General features: G+C 35.2%; 1 protein-coding gene across 1 annotated transcript; it reads right to left on the bottom strand.

Moving 5' to 3' along the window:
• Positions 1–3,020: 3,020 nt before the first annotated feature.
• LOC138765342 (small ribosomal subunit protein eS7-like) lies at positions 3,021–16,472 on the bottom strand. Its single transcript, XM_069942384.1, has 3 exons — positions 16,281–16,472; positions 4,413–4,896; positions 3,021–3,061 (listed from the first exon to the last, which is right to left on the bottom strand). Exons 1-3 carry the CDS (start codon positions 16,470–16,472, stop codon positions 3,021–3,023), a joined length of 717 nt encoding a protein of 238 aa, XP_069798485.1.
• Between the last annotated feature and the right edge of the window lie 282 nt (positions 16,473–16,754).

The raw sequence follows: 16,754 nt of genomic DNA, 5'->3' as shown, positions 1-16,754 counted from the left end.
CAACGGTTTTTCCAGACATCGATTCAGTGAAGATGATTAAAGAGATTTGGCTTAAAGATAACCCTGATCCTCAGTCTCCTGGCTATGCTGGGGGGGGACTTTGAGAGGGATCTTTATACAAAGTCAAACTGCTAGAAAAGATACTAAATTAAGGGAAGAGACAGAAGATCCCGTGGTCTCTAAGGAACAGCAAGACCCCATTATGCCTGAATCTACTTCTGTTGAAATGTCTGTTAAGGATCTTGAAGATAAGATATATTCTGTATCGAGTCACTTAGCTAATTTTGTGAACCTGTTTATTTCCAAGATTAATGCGATGGTGGAAGTCATTAATGGAGCTTTTAAGCTTGAAACCATTGAAAGATTTGAAATGTGTGATCAAGGTTTAGTCGATGTTCAGGATCAACTGCAAGATGAAAATAGAATAATTGAAACATTGCAGATCCAAAATAAAAATTTAGCAAAAAAGGTTGATTATTTGGAGAATCAATCTAGACGGAACAACGTGAAAATTGTTGGTTTGCCAGAAGGCGTAGAAGGACCAGATCCAAGAAAATTTTTTACTGAATGGATTCCACGAGTGTTAGGACAGGATAAATTCCCTGTAGGTTTAATACTGGAACGTGCTTATAGAGTTTTAAGAAGAAGATCTTTTTCAGGACAGAATCCAAGATCTGTTTTGATCCGTTGTTTAAACTATTGTGACAGAGAGACAATTTTACGTACGGCTATTAGAAATGCCCAGCAAAATAGATCTCCTTTGATGGTTCAGAATAATCCTGTTTTCTTCTATCAAGATTTGAGTCAAGAAATTATGTTTCAACGACGCAAATTTAATTCTGTGAAAGAACGGTTGTGGAAAAAAAGACATAAGGGAACATTCAGGTATTCTGCAGTATTGAAGATTTTTTAGGATGGAAATTAGCCAAAGTTCTTTGACAATCCTAAAGAGGTTATGGACTTTGCTCAGTCTCTACCAATCATGCAGTTTCAGGAACGATGTAGTCCTTCAAGGTCTCCAAAGAGAGTAGAGATGTAAGGTGGAATCCAGATTTTTAAAAGAAATGGAAGCAATGGTGACCGAAGTGGTAACGTTGATTTAAAAAATAAATCTTTTATCTTTTTTTTAGAAGAGTTTAAATAGTTTAAATAATGATGATAGTTTAATGAAATGGGAGTTGGGAGAGGGAACTGGGTGGGCACTAGTTTCCAGAAGTCATCAGCTACCTGTGAGTTATCTCACACCCAATATTTTGGGGGAGTTGCCACTTTGGGTGGTTTAAACAGGAGGAGGTAGTTGTGACCTCCAACCTGTTTTTTTTTCTTTTTAATTTTTGGGTTAAGAAGTGAATGTTTTTTTAAAATTATTATTTCTTAAATAAATATTTTTTTTTTAAACTCTTGTATTCTGATTGTAATTGAGAGGGAATTAGGAGGTTTTTTTCTCTCCTTTTTTTCTCTTTTTTTGGGGTTTTTCTTTCTCTCTCTTTTTTCTTTCTTTTTTAAGAGGATGATGTTACAGAAGATAATAAGTCAAAAATTGAGGATGTTGAATTAGATGAAGAGGAAGATGAGGGGAAAGGTGATAAGAAGAAAAGGAAGAAAATTAAGTACAAATACATTGAGGGAGAAGAGTTTAATAAAATTAAGTTAATTTCGATAGAGAATTTTGAAGATGTTATAAATGAAGAATATGGAGAATTTTATAAGAGTTTGAACTTTTTCTTTTTTTTTCTTTTTTATATAAGGGGAGGGGAAGGGAATAAAAAGTTTATCTGATTGTTTTTCTAAGGGATGCTTTTGTTCTCTCAATGAATTATAAAGGAAACTTGGTATTAATGGAAATTCTGTATTTATGTATTATTAATTATGATTTTTTGTATAACAGATATGTGGTTGATATATGATTTTAATATTTGAACTTAGTTTTAAAGTGAATTTCATTTGTTAAATACATGTATTATGTTTGATTTAAATATATGTTTAAGGGTATTATTTTAGTATTGATTTTTTTTGTTGTTAGTAATTTTTTTTGTTGTTAAGTTTTATCCTTTTTTTTGTAAGTGGGGTTTTTTTCTATTTTATTTACAACATTGTTAATTAATTCTTCACTCTTTATTTTGGGGGTGAGGGTTGGACTAATTTTAAATTAGATGATTAATGTTGTGTTATAATTATTGGGGGGGGTTAATTTGTGTAGTTTAATGATGTAGTATTCTAATTTTTATTATCTTATTTTTTATTATTTCTTTAAATGTAATTTTTAATTTTATTCATGTTATAAAATTTTAAATAAAGTTTAAAAAAAAAAGAGTTTTAAATAAAATTAATGTTTTAAAATTAAACACTGTCTGGTTCATTGTCTATAGCTGCTCGTAAGAGGTATATTACCGATTGTACTGGTACAACCGTGTCGCAGTTAGTCTTTTACTCCTTTAGCACTTGTTGTTCAGAGAAATAACACATAAAGGGTTGCCAGTTTAATAAAAGAACTAATATTCTTAATCCATTGTGTAATTGAAGGACTCCCCCATCAGACTTCCAGTGTAACAAGATCAGATGCTTGGCTAATAGGGATATAAATGCTATTGCATATTTCTGCAGGGAAAATAGGGAGTTGTTGGAGATTCCAAATATTGCAATCAATGGGCATGGTTGCAAATTGACTTTAAATATTTTGGATAGTGTGCTAAAGACTCTTGTCCAGAACCCTTGTATTTTGGGGCACTGATAAAACATGTGACTTAGGTGGCAAGGGAAGCCATTACACCAATTGTCCTCTATTTCAGGATAAATAGCTGACAGTCTGGATTTAGAAAAGTGAACCTTATGCATCACTTTGAACGGAGTAAGTCCCAAGCGAAGCAGGATGAGGTAGAATGAGTTCTCTCAATAGCCTCTGCTCCTCAGTTTCCACTTCTAACTTTTGCTCCCATTCTGTCTTTATTTTGGAAAATGAATGACTTTCAAATGACAGAATAGAGCTATAAATTTTTGAAATTGTCCCCCTCACTCTTGGATTAGCTGATACTAGATTTTCCCAGGGTTGTTTGGCAGATAACTGAGGGAAGATTGCGAAAGACTTAGAAATAAAATGTTGAATCTGAAAGTAGCAAAGTAAGTGTGATGCAGTCAGACAGAATGTGTGTAAGAGAGGTGAAGCTGCCAAACCTCTGGCCACATAAAGATCTTGAAAACTTTTGATACCTTTAATTTGCTATGTATTAAAAATGACTGAAGGTGAAAATAAGTGATTGTTATTTAAGGGACCTTGAACATATGCCGCTGTCCACTTAAAGTGATGTCTAATCTGATACCAACATTTTACTGTATTGAGCACCACTGTGTGGTTGGTATGGTTAGAGGGCCTTGTGGGCAATGAAGAATATACCATGGCAGCTAAAGACGATGATTAACAAAACAACTCTTCCAGTTTACACATTTTACACCAGGAGAGCTCAGGGGAATACATCCAGTAATTTAGCTTGTGTATATGTGCTGCCCAGTAGTAAAATTTGAAATTGGGAAGAGCGAGCCCTCCACTAACAGTTTTGCAATAATGCTTTTCGAATCCTTGGAGATTTCCTATTCCATAGAAAGGAGGAAATTAATTTATCCTGAGAGGTAAAAAAATATTTAGGAAGAAATAAAGGAATAGTTTGAAAAGAGTAAAGAAATTTTGGTAGTATATTCCATTTGACTACATTTATTCTGCCCATTAATGACAGGGGCAAATTGCTCCATCTCTGAAAATCTGATTTCACATGGTCAATAAGAGAAGAGAGAACGTGCATGTGATGTTTACATTTAGGTACTTGAAACTTGATTGACTAAATTGGAAAGGCAGGTCTGATTAGTTAAGTTACAGAGCTGCTCCATTTTTTAAAATAATTTTTTATTTAGTACTTTACCACGAACCACGTCAGTAACAATATATACAAATATTCAGTATTAAAATATACACAGTGACATTTTCATTCCCCCCTCGCCCCACCCTCCCCACCCCCTATAACTTTTTTTTTAATGACCAAATGCTTGTTTTATTTCAGCCATTCTGCAGAATTTACAACTGGAACTCTGGGAATTCATATACAACATCTTTGCCTGTTAGTTTTTTGTATACAGCAGAAAATGTATCCACTTTATATTCTAGATTGTTCTGTTGTGCCTTATTGTAGAGCTCGTCGAAAGAACCAAAGACTTGTTGATCCAAACCAAGGCTTTTATTAGGAAAAGACAGGAGCTCTTCACAGGTGGCCGACCAGCCCAGAATGATCCGACCTGGCTAGGGACACAACCCTTTAAGGCCCAGATAGTAGGCGTGGCTAAGCTCTCAGCCAATCGCTGTAAGCACAGTCTAGATACTGTAACTGTATACACTATATACATTGGTGATAGATCTGTACTATTACACTTATCCAAATGGACTTTGATGAGCCTTGTTCCATCCAATTTCACCAGAATTCTCTTGCCCACAATTTCACTCAGGAATACCAGGTCTTTAAGAATTGCATCATGTCCTGCAGTCAGCGTACGACTTCTGGGACGCCTCTGCTTATTCTTGTTTCTCCTTTTTCTGGTTGGCTTTGGTAGAATTCTCCTCTGTGCAATGAAGACAACGTGTTTACCACTAAATTTCTTTTCAAGCTCACATACGAGTCTAACTTGGATCTTCTGAAAGGACTTCAGTTGAGGTACAGGCACAAAAATGATGATTGCCTTTTTGCCACTGCCAACTTCAATTTCCATAGCAGCTGTAATGTTCAATTCCCTTAACTGCACCTTCAGATCGGAGTTCATTTCAAGCTCCAAAAGAGCCTTGGAAATGCCAGACTCGAATTCATCTGGCTTTTCGCCATTCGGCTTCACAATTTTGGCGCTACTGCTAAAGATGGCCTATTACTAGGCTGACAGCGGCCAAAGAAGAGCCCCACCCCCTATAACTTAAAGCAGGAAATGAAAGAAAGAAGGAAGAAATAAATAAATGATAGAAGAACACAAAAGAGAAGAAAAAGAAATAGTGTCGTCCAATATTTCATGTTTAATTATTTTCATACTTGTAACTTATCCTTTCAAGAGATGGAGGTCTGAAATTGGCAGTTTCTAATAAACTCTATGTATGGTTCCCAGATTTGTTCAAATAGAGCATATTTGTCTTTTAGATTGTAGGTAATTTTTAGAAAATGAAATACACTTGTTCATTTCTATGTACCACTGTTGTATTTTTGAGGTTGCTTCCATTTACCAAGTTATCGTTACGCACTTTTTTTTGCTGCTACAAGAGCATCATAATAAATCTTTTTTGAGCTTGGTCTAATTTTAGACTTATTTCTTTATCTTTTATGTTGTTTAATAGGAATATTTTTGTGTATTTTGGTATCCTATTTTTGTAATTCTATTTAATATTAGGTTTAAGTCCTCCCAAATAGTTCTCACTTCTGTACGTGTCCAAATTGCATGTAATGTGGTTCCAATTTCTTGTTTACAATGGAAGCATCTGTCCGATATTGTTGGATTCCATTCTTTTAACTTTTGAGGTGTAGAATATAATCTATGTAGCTAATTGTATCATACGAAACAGTATTTATTGTATTATTCATGGTCCCTGCGCATAGTTCCTTCCAGGTTTCATTCTCTATTCATATATTTAAACTTTTTCCCAACCTTGTTTGGGTTTATATATTGCTTCATCAGTTTCCTTGTATTGCAATTTGCTGTACATGTTTATGATCTCTTTTTTTTGCCATTGCAGTGTCTGTAATTAACTATTCACAGCAGCTACTCTCAGGTAATCTTAGACTAGTTCCCAACTTTTCTTTTAAATAAGTTTTCAACTGATAATATGAAAATATTGTACCATGTGATATTCCATATTTATTTTTTAGCTGTTCAAATGTCAATAAATTATTTCCCAAAAAGCAATCTTTTATTCTTTTAATTCCTTTTCTTGCCCATTCCTTAAAAACTAAATTATCTATTGTAAAAGGAATGAATGGGTTTTACATTAGTAACATTTTTGGTCTTTGATAATTTATCATCTTTTGCTCCTGATGTATTCTCTTCCATATTTTTAGTATATGATGTAGTATTGGTAGATTGTTATGTTACTCCATTTATGGAGTAAATGTTCAGGGAACTTTTCTCCTAATTTGTATAATTCTATCTTGAGCCAAGCCGATTTTTCTCCTGCCTGATAAAAATCTGATAGATATCTTAACAGTGCTGCCCTGTAATAGTTTTTGAAATTTGGTAGACGCAATCCTCATTGTTTATACACCATGTTCATTTTTCCAAAGCTACCCTTTATTTTTTACCCTTCCATAAAAACTTTCTTATTAATTTATTTAGTTTCATAAAAAGTTCCCCTGTCAAGGGAATCAGTAGCATTTGGAACAGGTATTGTAGCCGTGGAAATACATTAATCTTGATGCAGTTTACTCTCTCTAGTAGAGTTAGTGGTAAGTCTTTCCATTTCTCTAAGTCTTCCTGTATTTTCTTTATAACAGTTGGTAGTGTAGTTCATACAAATGATTTAAATTATTATCTATCCTGATACCTAGGTAACATATGGCCTGTGATTGCCATTTAAAAGGGAATTCTCTTTCACATTTTGTATAATCGACTTTGTTCATTGGCATCACTTCACTTTTATCAATATTAACCTTGTATCCTGATATGCCCATATTCTTTCAATTTTGTATATAACCTTTTTATTGATTTATCTGGGTCAGTTAAATATACTATAATATCATACGCAAACAAGCTAATTTTAAATTGTTCCTCTTTTACTTTTATTCCATTTATTGTAGATTATTTTCTTATCAGCTCTGCCAATGGTTCTATAGCCAAAGCAAACAGGGAAGGTGATAATGGGCATCCTTGTCTTGTTGACCTACTCAATTTAAAGTGGTCTGAAACATATCTATTTGTTATTACTTTTGCCAAGGACCATTATACAGTGCTTTAATTAAATTAATAAAATTTTCTGGTAATTTGAATGTCTGTAGTACTTTAAACAGTTAAGTCCATTCCACCCTATCAAAAGCTTTCTCTGCATCAAGAGCCACTGCCACAGCTGATGTTGTATTTATTTGTGCTGTTTGGATTAAATTAATAAATTTACAGACATTATCTGCCACTCTTCTATTTTTAACAAATCCTGTCTGATCTAGCGTCACAAATTTCAGTACAAAATCTGTTAATCTATTCGCTAGTAATTTTGCAATTAATTTATAATCTGTATTTAGTGAAGATATTGGTCTATATGAAGCCAGTGACAATGGGCCTTTTCCTGTTTTTGGAATGACTGTGATTCTTGCCATTTTACATGAGTCAGGCAAATTCTGGGCCTCTTCCACCTGTTTCATTACCTCAAAGAGGGGAGGAATTTATAGATTATTGAATAACATAAAATTCTGTGGGAAATCCATCTTCGCCTGAGTTTTATTATGTGGTAATGTCATTATTGTATCATGTATTTCTGTAATTATCAGGGGCTTTAGTAATTTATTTTGATCTTCCCATTGTAATTGGGGTAATTCAATGTTTGACAAAAACTCATCTATTTTGTCATTCTTCCCTGGGTTTTTGGTTTGATACAATTGCTTAGAAAAGTTTTTAAAATTTCCATTAATCTCTAATGGGTTATATGAGATCTGTTTATCCTCCTTCCTTGTTGATATGATAGTCCTTGTTGCTTGTTATGCTTTTAGTTGCCAAGCCAATATTTTGTGGGTTTTCTCTCCTAATTCATCATATCTTTGCTTTGTTTTCAAAATCTTTTTCTCCACTTTGTATGTTTGAAATGTTTCATGTTTTAATTTTTTTTCTTTGTCAATTCTCTCTTTTTCTCTATATCTTCCCTTGTTGTTAAATCTTTCTCTATAGTTACTATCTATTTTTCCAACTGTTCTATTTCCCGATCATATTCTTTTTTAATCCTGGTCATATAACTAATTATTTGTCCCCTAATAAAGGCCTTCATTGTGTCCTATAATATAAATTTGTCTTTGCAGAGTTTGCATTTGTCTCACTGACAAAAGGCAAAAGGAGGAAAAACCCAACACCCAACCCCAACCAACCAATTTTCCCCTGCAACCGCTGCAACCGTGTCTGCCTGTCCCGCATCGGACTTGTCAGCCACAAATGAGCCTGCAGCTGACGTGGACATTTACCCCCTCCATAAATCTTCGTCCGCGAAGCCAAGCCAAAGAAAGAAAGAAGAAAAAGATTTGTCTCAAAATATATTTTAATTCGTTGTTCTATGTATTCCTGAAAGTCTTGCCTTTTTAATAATTTGGTGTTTAACCTCCATCTATATGTTTTTGGCAGAATATCCTCTAAAGCAATTGTCAATAACAAGGGTGAGTGGTCTGATAAAAGTCTTGCCTTATATTTGATTTTTCAAACTTGCCCTTGAATCTGTGCTGACAAGAACATGTCAATCCTAGAATAGGTTTTATATCTGTTTGAATAATATGAATAATCTCTTTTGGATGTTGTTTTCTCCATATATCAATTATCTTCATATCATGTTGTCTAGGGTAAACTTGTACCTCTCATTTTGTTCGTTTTAGATTGGTCACAGTGTTTGAGCGACCGAAGGAAAATAGACACACACACACACACACACACACACACACACTGAGAGCAGTTCAGTTTATACAAGTCTTTATTACTAAATCTAAAGTTGAATTCACACTACAATATGCAAGCCCTTCCCAATTATACTTATCAACGCCTGGACTGGTCCCAACTGCCGAAGTGAGGCAACGACTGCACGCTTGTAGTAGGTTGTCGGGGTGCAAGTAGCAGCTTCTCCACCTCCCTTGACTGGGACATTAGCTGGACTCTAGAAGTTCTTCTTCTTGCTGAGAGATGTTGACACCTCTTGGAGAGTCTCAAACTTCAGCAGTGGGACCATGGCTTATATTACCCAAAAGTTGTTGACTTCAGATCTTATCTCTTTGAACAAATGATTTTAATTATATTCAAGGTCTCCTGATAGTCTGCGACCAACAAAAGAAAACTGCATCTCTGGGCCTCATGGTGTAAATTAGCTTATGTCTGCTGATTCTAAAAAACAAGCAGGTTCTCAGCCTTGTAGAAGCAAAGGCTGCAAAAGTAAAAAACAGTTTAAATCTTCCATTACACATGCATTGAGTTCAATGTAAATTTAGCTGCTTTATTATTTATAGTTGTCTTCCTGGTTTTATCTATTGATGGGTCAAGGTTAAAATTAAAGTAACCCCCAGTAAAATGTGTCCCTGTGTGTCTGCTACCTTTTAAAAAAAATCCTGCATAAATTCCTGGTCATCTTCATTAGGTACATAAATGTTCAACAAGTTCCAAGATGCTGAATAAATTTGGCACATCAACTTTACGTATCTATCCGGGAGGAGTCACGTGATGGAGTAGTGGCCGGACGGTGAACTCCAGCCCTCTCCAGAAAAGTCGGGAAAAACAAGAGAAAATACAAAGGCACAGAAATACAAGTTAAAGAAAAGTGAATATAAAGGTGGAAAGAAGATGGAGACAAAAGGAGAAAAATCAAAATCAACGGAAAGAAGAGAGGAAGAGAAGACAACGGAGGAAAAAGGTGAAGGCCTTACCTGTCCGAAGAGGCCCGCTGTGGAGAGAAGACCCCACTACCTCAGGTCGGTAGAAAGAGAACTACAACAATGGCTCACAGAGCCGAGTAAAAGTGCGCAACCGCGCATGCGCGAGGAGTCGCGCATGCGCGATGCGCATGAAAAAAAACACACCGACGGGAGGGGGGACCAGCTGGGGAGTCGATCTCCACAGCCGGCAACGACAGCTGCAGAACACCTGCAGCAAGAAGAGACCACAGAAGACAATGGAAACAAGAAAGAAGAGGAGGAAAGGGCAGCAAAGAAACAACAGATGGTCAACCTAGAGGAAGAAGAAGAGGAAGAGGAAGAGTACAGGGAAATAGAAGAAGAAAAGAAAGGCAAGGTAAAGGAGGTACTTGCTCTTGTTAGAGGATACATGGAGTCATTTAAAGAATGGCAAACACAGGAATTCAATGATTTAAGAAGAAGAATAAACAACACAGAAAAGAAAATAAATAAAATGGATATGACCTTAACAGAAATGGGGAAAAAAATGGACAAGATGGAAGAACGGGCAATAGCAGCAGAAATGGAGGTAGAAGACTTAAAAAAGAAATTGGAGGAATCTAATAAAAAAACTAAAGAGACACAAGAATTACTAGCCCAAAAAATAGATATAATGGAAAATTATAACAGAAGAAATAACATAAAGATAGTGGGCCTTAAGGAAGATGTAGAAGGCAAGAATATGAGGGAGTTTATAAAAGAATGGATCCCTAAGGCCCTAGGATGTCCAGAACTACAGCAAGAAATGGAAATAGAAAGGGCACATAGAGCATTGGCCCCTAAACCACAACCACAACAAAAACCAAGATCTATTGTAGTAAAATTCCCAAGATATACTACAAGAGAAAAGGTACTGGAGAAGACAATGGAAAAAGTAAGAGAGGGCAACAAACCACTGGAGTATAAAGGGCAAAAAATCTTCATTTATCCAGATATAAGCTTTGAACTCCTAAAGAAGAGAAAAGAGTTCAATGCAGCAAAAGCGATTTTATGGAAGAAAGGATATAAATTTACACTGAAGCATCCTGCGGTATTGAAAATATTTATTCCAGGACAACAAAACAGACTATTCTCGGATCCAGAAGAAGCACGAAAATTTGCAGAACAATTACAAAAATAGACCGAGGGATGAAGACGGGTAAGGAGGGTAAAAATGACCACGATTGATATGTATGCGGGTAAAGAGGTATAAGAGTGAATAGAGACAATGGGCATATGTGAAAGTATCTGTAATTAGAGGAAAACATAGAGAGTATAGACAAGAATTAATAAGGGAAGGTAATGGAATAGAGAGAATAAGGAGGGAACTAAAAGAGTGACCTTTGTGACATATAAAAAACGAAATCTTTTCTGGGGGGGGCTGGGTGGGGGGAAAAGAGCGGTCACTGCAAAATCAGTTGACGCTTGCGAGTGGATTCGCAAATCCAAATGGAGAGGGGAGATGTGGTTGTCCGACAAGGGATAAAGGGCAACTCAGGAGGGGAAGGGGAGATTGGGAATAAAGAAGATAGAAATAGGAGAATAAGGAAAATGTTGGATGTTGTAGGAATGTTGTCTGGTAAAGAGTTGAAAATAAGAAAACAGAAATGGAAAAGGAGGAAAGGTAATGATGGAAAAACGGAAAGAGAAGATAAACAAAATATAAAATGGCTACGCTGAACTATATGACTCTAAATATTAATGGAATACATAACCAAATTAAAAGGAAGAAACTACTAAATTTACTGAAAAAGGAAAAAATAGATATAGCATTTGTCCAAGAAACACATTTAACTGAATTGGAGCACAAAAAATTAAAGAGAGATTGGGTAGGACATGTAACAGCAGCATCGTATAATTCAAAAGCAAGAGGAGTGGCTATATTAATTAGCAAAAATGTGCCATTTAAAATAGAAGAGGAAATAATAGATCCAGCAGGGAGATATGTTATGATAAAATGTCAGATATATTCAGAGCTTTGGAATCTACTTAATATATATTCACCTAACGAAGAAGATCAAAAGTTTATGCAAGATATCTTTTTGAAGGTAGCTAATACGCAAGGGAACATACTAATAGGAGGGGATTTCAATCTGAATTTGGATCCAAATATGGATAAAACGGGGAAAAAAATTAACAGGAAGAACAAAGTAACCAAATTTATAATTAAATCAATGCAAGAAATGAAACTTGTGGACATATGGAGGAAACAAAACCCAAAAGAAAAGGAATACTCATACTACTCGACTAGACATAAAACATACTCAAGGATAGACCTATTCCTGTTATCAGCCCACATTCAAGGGAGAGTTAGAAAAACGGAATATAAAGCTAGACTATTATCGGACCACTCACCCCTGTTATTGGCAATAGAGCTAGAGGACATCCCTCCAAGAATGTATAGATGGAGATTAAACCCCATGCTACTTAAAAGACAGGATTTTAGAGAATTTATTGAAAAACAATTAAAAATGTACTTTGAAGTAAATACGGAATCAGTGGAAGATAAGTTTATACTATGGGACGCAATGAAAGCATTCATTAGAGGGCAAATAATAAGTTATGCAACCAAGATGAAGAAGGACTATAATCAGGAAACAGAGCAGTTGGAAAGGGAAATAATAAACATAGAAAAAAAATTAGCAATAAAGGAAGATACAACCAAAAGAAGAGAATTGGCGGATAAAAAAATAAAATATGAAACATTACAAACATATAAGGTGGAGAAGAATATAATGAAGACAAAACAGAAATATTATGAACTAGGGGAAAAAACACACAAAATCCTAGCATGGCAGCTTAAGACAGAGCAAACTAAGAAAATGGTATTGGCAACAAGGAAAAAAGACAAACAAATTACATATAATCCAAAAGAAATTAAGGAAAACTTCAGAGAATTCTATGAACAATTATACCGAACCGAAAACGAAGGGAAAGAAGGGAAAATAGATGAATTTTTGACTAAAATTGAACTACCAAAACTACAAATAGAGGAACAAAATAAATTAACAGAACCATTTGGAACAGTAGAAATACAAGAGATAATAAAAAATTTACCAAATAATAAGACACCAGGAGAGGATGGACTCCCAATAGAATTCTACAAAACATTGAAAGACCTAATAATACCGCCCCTCCTGGATGTAATCAACCAGATTGATGAGACACAAAACTTACCAGATTCATGTAAAACAGCAATAATTACAGTGATACTAAAACAAGGGAAAGATCCACTCTCACCAGCGTCATATAGACCAATATCTCTGCTAAACACAGATTATAAGATAATAGCTAAACTATTAGCGAACAGATTAGCAGAACAGGTACCGAAAATGGTAAATTTAGACCAAACTGGATTTATCAAAAAAAGACGCACAACAGACAATATTTGTAAATTTATTAACTTAATTCATGCAGTAGAAGGAAATAAAGCACCGGCAGTAGCAGTTGCTTTAGACGCAGAGAAGGCCTTCGACAGAGTAGAATGGAATTACTTGTTCAAAGTATTGCAAAAATTCAGTTTACCGGAGAAGTATATTAATTGGATTAAAGCATTATATAAGGGACCGTTAGCGAAAGTGACAGTAAATGGACATGTATCAAAGCAATTTAACTTAAGCAGGTCAACGCGGCAGGGATGCCCACTATCACCATTATTGTTTGCGCTAGCTATAGAACCACTAGCAGAATCGATAAGAAGAGATAATAATATAAAAGGAATAAAAATAAAAGACAGGGAATATAAAATCAGTCTGTTTGCGGATGATGTGATAGTGTACTTAACAGAACCAGAACTATCAATAAAAGAACTATATAAGAAATTGAAGGAATATGGAGAAGTGTCGGGATACAAGATAAACGTAAATAAAAGTGAAGCAATGCCTATGAATAACGCGGATTTCTCAAAATTTAAGGAGGAATCCCCATTCAGATGGCAAACGCAGGCAATAAGATACCTAGGTGTGCAAATAAACAAAAATCTAGGCCAATTATATAAACTCAATTACAATCCACTAATGAAAAAATTACAGGACGATTTAGAGCATTGGAAAGAGCTACCACTAACACTGATAGGAAGGATAAACTGTATTAAAATGAACATTTTTCCAAGGATACTATACTTATTTCAGGCATTGCCAATACAACTGACAGAAAAATTCTTCAAAGAGTTAAAGAAAATAATAAGGAGATTTTTATGGAGAGGGGGGAAACCGAGGATAGCACTAGACAAATTAACAGAATGGTATAAACAAGGAGGCTTACAATTGCCAAACTTCAAAAATTATTATAGAGCCGCACAATTAAGGTACCTATCAGATTTTTATCAAACAAGGGAAAAACCAGACTGGACGAGACTAGAATTAGATAAAATAGGGGAAAAGATACCTGAACACATATTATATAAATGGGACGAAAAATTGGTACAACATAGAACTTCTCCAGTATTACATCATCTCCTCAATATATGGAAGAAGATTCATGTAGAAAGAAATAAAATAAATTACCAAATACCAAAACTAATATTGACACAAAATAAGCTACTCCCTTTTACAATAGACAACCTTGCCTTTAGAAAATGGGAAAAAAAAGGGATTAAAAGAATAGAAAATTGTTTTTCAGGAAGTAGATTCTTATCCTTTGAACAAATGAGAGATAAGTACAATATAACGGGAGATACAGCGCTGGCATATTACCAACTGAGATCCTACTTGAAAGATAAATTAGGAAGCAACTTGAGTTTACCAGAGGGAAGTAACCTTGAATATGTGATTACAGATACAATGTTAATCAAAAGATTTATAAAAAATATGTATATTAAACTGCAAGAAAAGGAAAATGAGGAAACAAATGGTAAAACTAAACAAAAATGGGAACAAGATTTAAATATAAAGATAAAAAAGGAAACATGGGAGAAGTTATGCTCTGGAACGATGAGAAATACAATAAATACGAGGCTGCGTATGATACAATATAATTGGTTACACAGACTATACATTACACCGCAAAAGTTAAATAAATGGGACCCAACAGTATCTGATAGATGTTTTCGATGTAAAAAAGAAAGGGGAACAACAATTCATGCAATCTGGACATGTGAGAGAGTAGAAAAATTTTGGGATGATCTCAATCAGATATTAAATAAAATAACAGAAAACAATATACCAAAGAATCCAGAGATCTTTCTCCTAAGTAACATAAAAAATAAAGAATTTGGAATTGACTTGGAGGATGCACAAAAAAGATTTGTTAAGATAGCCCTAGCTGTAGCAAAAAAATGTATTATGTCAACCTGGAAATTGGAAGATAATTTGAAAATACAACAATGGTATATAGAAATGAATAAATGTATTCCATTAGAAAAAATAACATATAGTTTAAGAAATAATATTGAAATATTCGAACAAGTATGGGAGCCTTACATTAAATACAATAGCGAAAACCTACCGGGAACAAACATTACCTAAGTTGATGGAAGGAGAAGAAAAGAAAAGAATGGACTCAGTAGAATTTCTGGTGTATTTTTGTTGAATGACAACATTGTCTAACTGAATTAATGCAACCTAGATTGTATAACTAAAATGGATGAGAGGGGGGGGATGGGGGGGTGGCTTGGGAGGAGGGAGGGGGGAGGGAGAAAAAGTCACTGTAAATGTGTGGAAAAGAAAAAGTGTATATCATGGCTATTGTGATTTATGGTGTGAAAAATAAAAAATTTAAAAAAAAAAAAACTTTACGTATCTATCCACTGGGTCTGTAATTACTTTCTTTATCTTAGTTGGCAAATCCTTATTAATTAATATGCCAACTCCCCTAGCTTTTGAATTGTATGATGATGCAACAATGTGGCCTAACCAGTCTCTCTTCAGTTTGCGATATTCTAACTCAGTTAAATGTGTTTTTTGTATAAATGCTATGTCTATTTTCTCCTTTTTAAGTAGTGTCAATAACTTTTTTCTCTTAATTTGATTGTGAATCCATTAATATTAATAGTCATATATTTCAATGTTTTCTCCTCTATTCCACCTTGTCAATCCTTCTATCTCCTTTCTTCTAAAATCACTCTTTAGATTGTTCTTACTCTTTACTATATGCGACAACTAGTAGGAAAATAACAAAAACCATAAGAAAACCAAAGAATAATATTAAAGAAAACCACATTAAATCCCTATTTAATGAGTTGCCACCTCGCAAGTCAACCACGACTCCCTTTTCTACAGGGGTTGCAGTGTATACTGCAAATGTCAATGGATTTTGCAGTGGGCAGATCCTCCCCCCTCCCTAGCCCCCCCCCAGAGAAATCACGATATATTATTCTTTAAAATATAACAAAGAGTGGCGATTGATGTTTGTACTCATACACCATCGTGTTGAAACAACGAGACCAAACGTGAAGTTGTCAGCCAGTGAAGAGAAGAGAGTTTATTACAGTTTTATCGGCTTAATATAGACATACAACATGTGACCTGATGACAAGATATCTGAAGTGCTAACAACCTCATGACAGAGCTACTTTGAGTAGGCCAGGGCTTCTCAGTGGACCTACGGGTGCTGCTGAGTCACTATGCCTCATAGCTGTGGTGACTAGTTGCCAGAAGATAGGAGGGTGTTGTGTCCAGCTGTCACAAGACAGGAGCTGTTAGCGCTGGCTCTGCCCTCTCCCACCAAGTGTAGCGCTTCACAGCTCCCCCCAGAACCAGCAGTAAGTGACCAACTGGCCCAGCGGTTCCAAATTAGTGCAGATGCTCCGCCAGAGAACCGAGCAGGGAGAGGAAAAACCGATTTGCCATTCATGGCGCTGTCGCAGAGCATCGTGTATGAAGGCTGCTGGGGGAGGAAGTGATATGTACCGTACATCCTAACAAGGCTCAATCTAGTAGAAGGCCACAAACAATTACTGACAACACAAATAAACTCAGTAGGAATCATGTGAGACGTATGCAAAAGGTAATCACAGACAGTTGCAAAAGTCAGAGTTGATGACAGATAATTACAGTTAAGGCACATGAGAAATCCAGAACAGTATCAAACATTTGAGGTGCATCACCAAAACTGTAAGTCCATACTGTAAGCAGGTTGTTGGTAATTGTGAGAGTCTGTAGTGCTAATCTCAAAGCCTGGTGGGAAAGAGTTAACTGT

The sequence above is a fragment of the Narcine bancroftii genome, chromosome 5 (genome assembly GCF_036971445.1).
Source record: "Narcine bancroftii isolate sNarBan1 chromosome 5, sNarBan1.hap1, whole genome shotgun sequence".
Taxonomy (NCBI): Eukaryota; Metazoa; Chordata; class Chondrichthyes; order Torpediniformes; family Narcinidae; genus Narcine; species Narcine bancroftii.
This window is presented reverse-complemented; position numbering and strand designations above follow the sequence as displayed.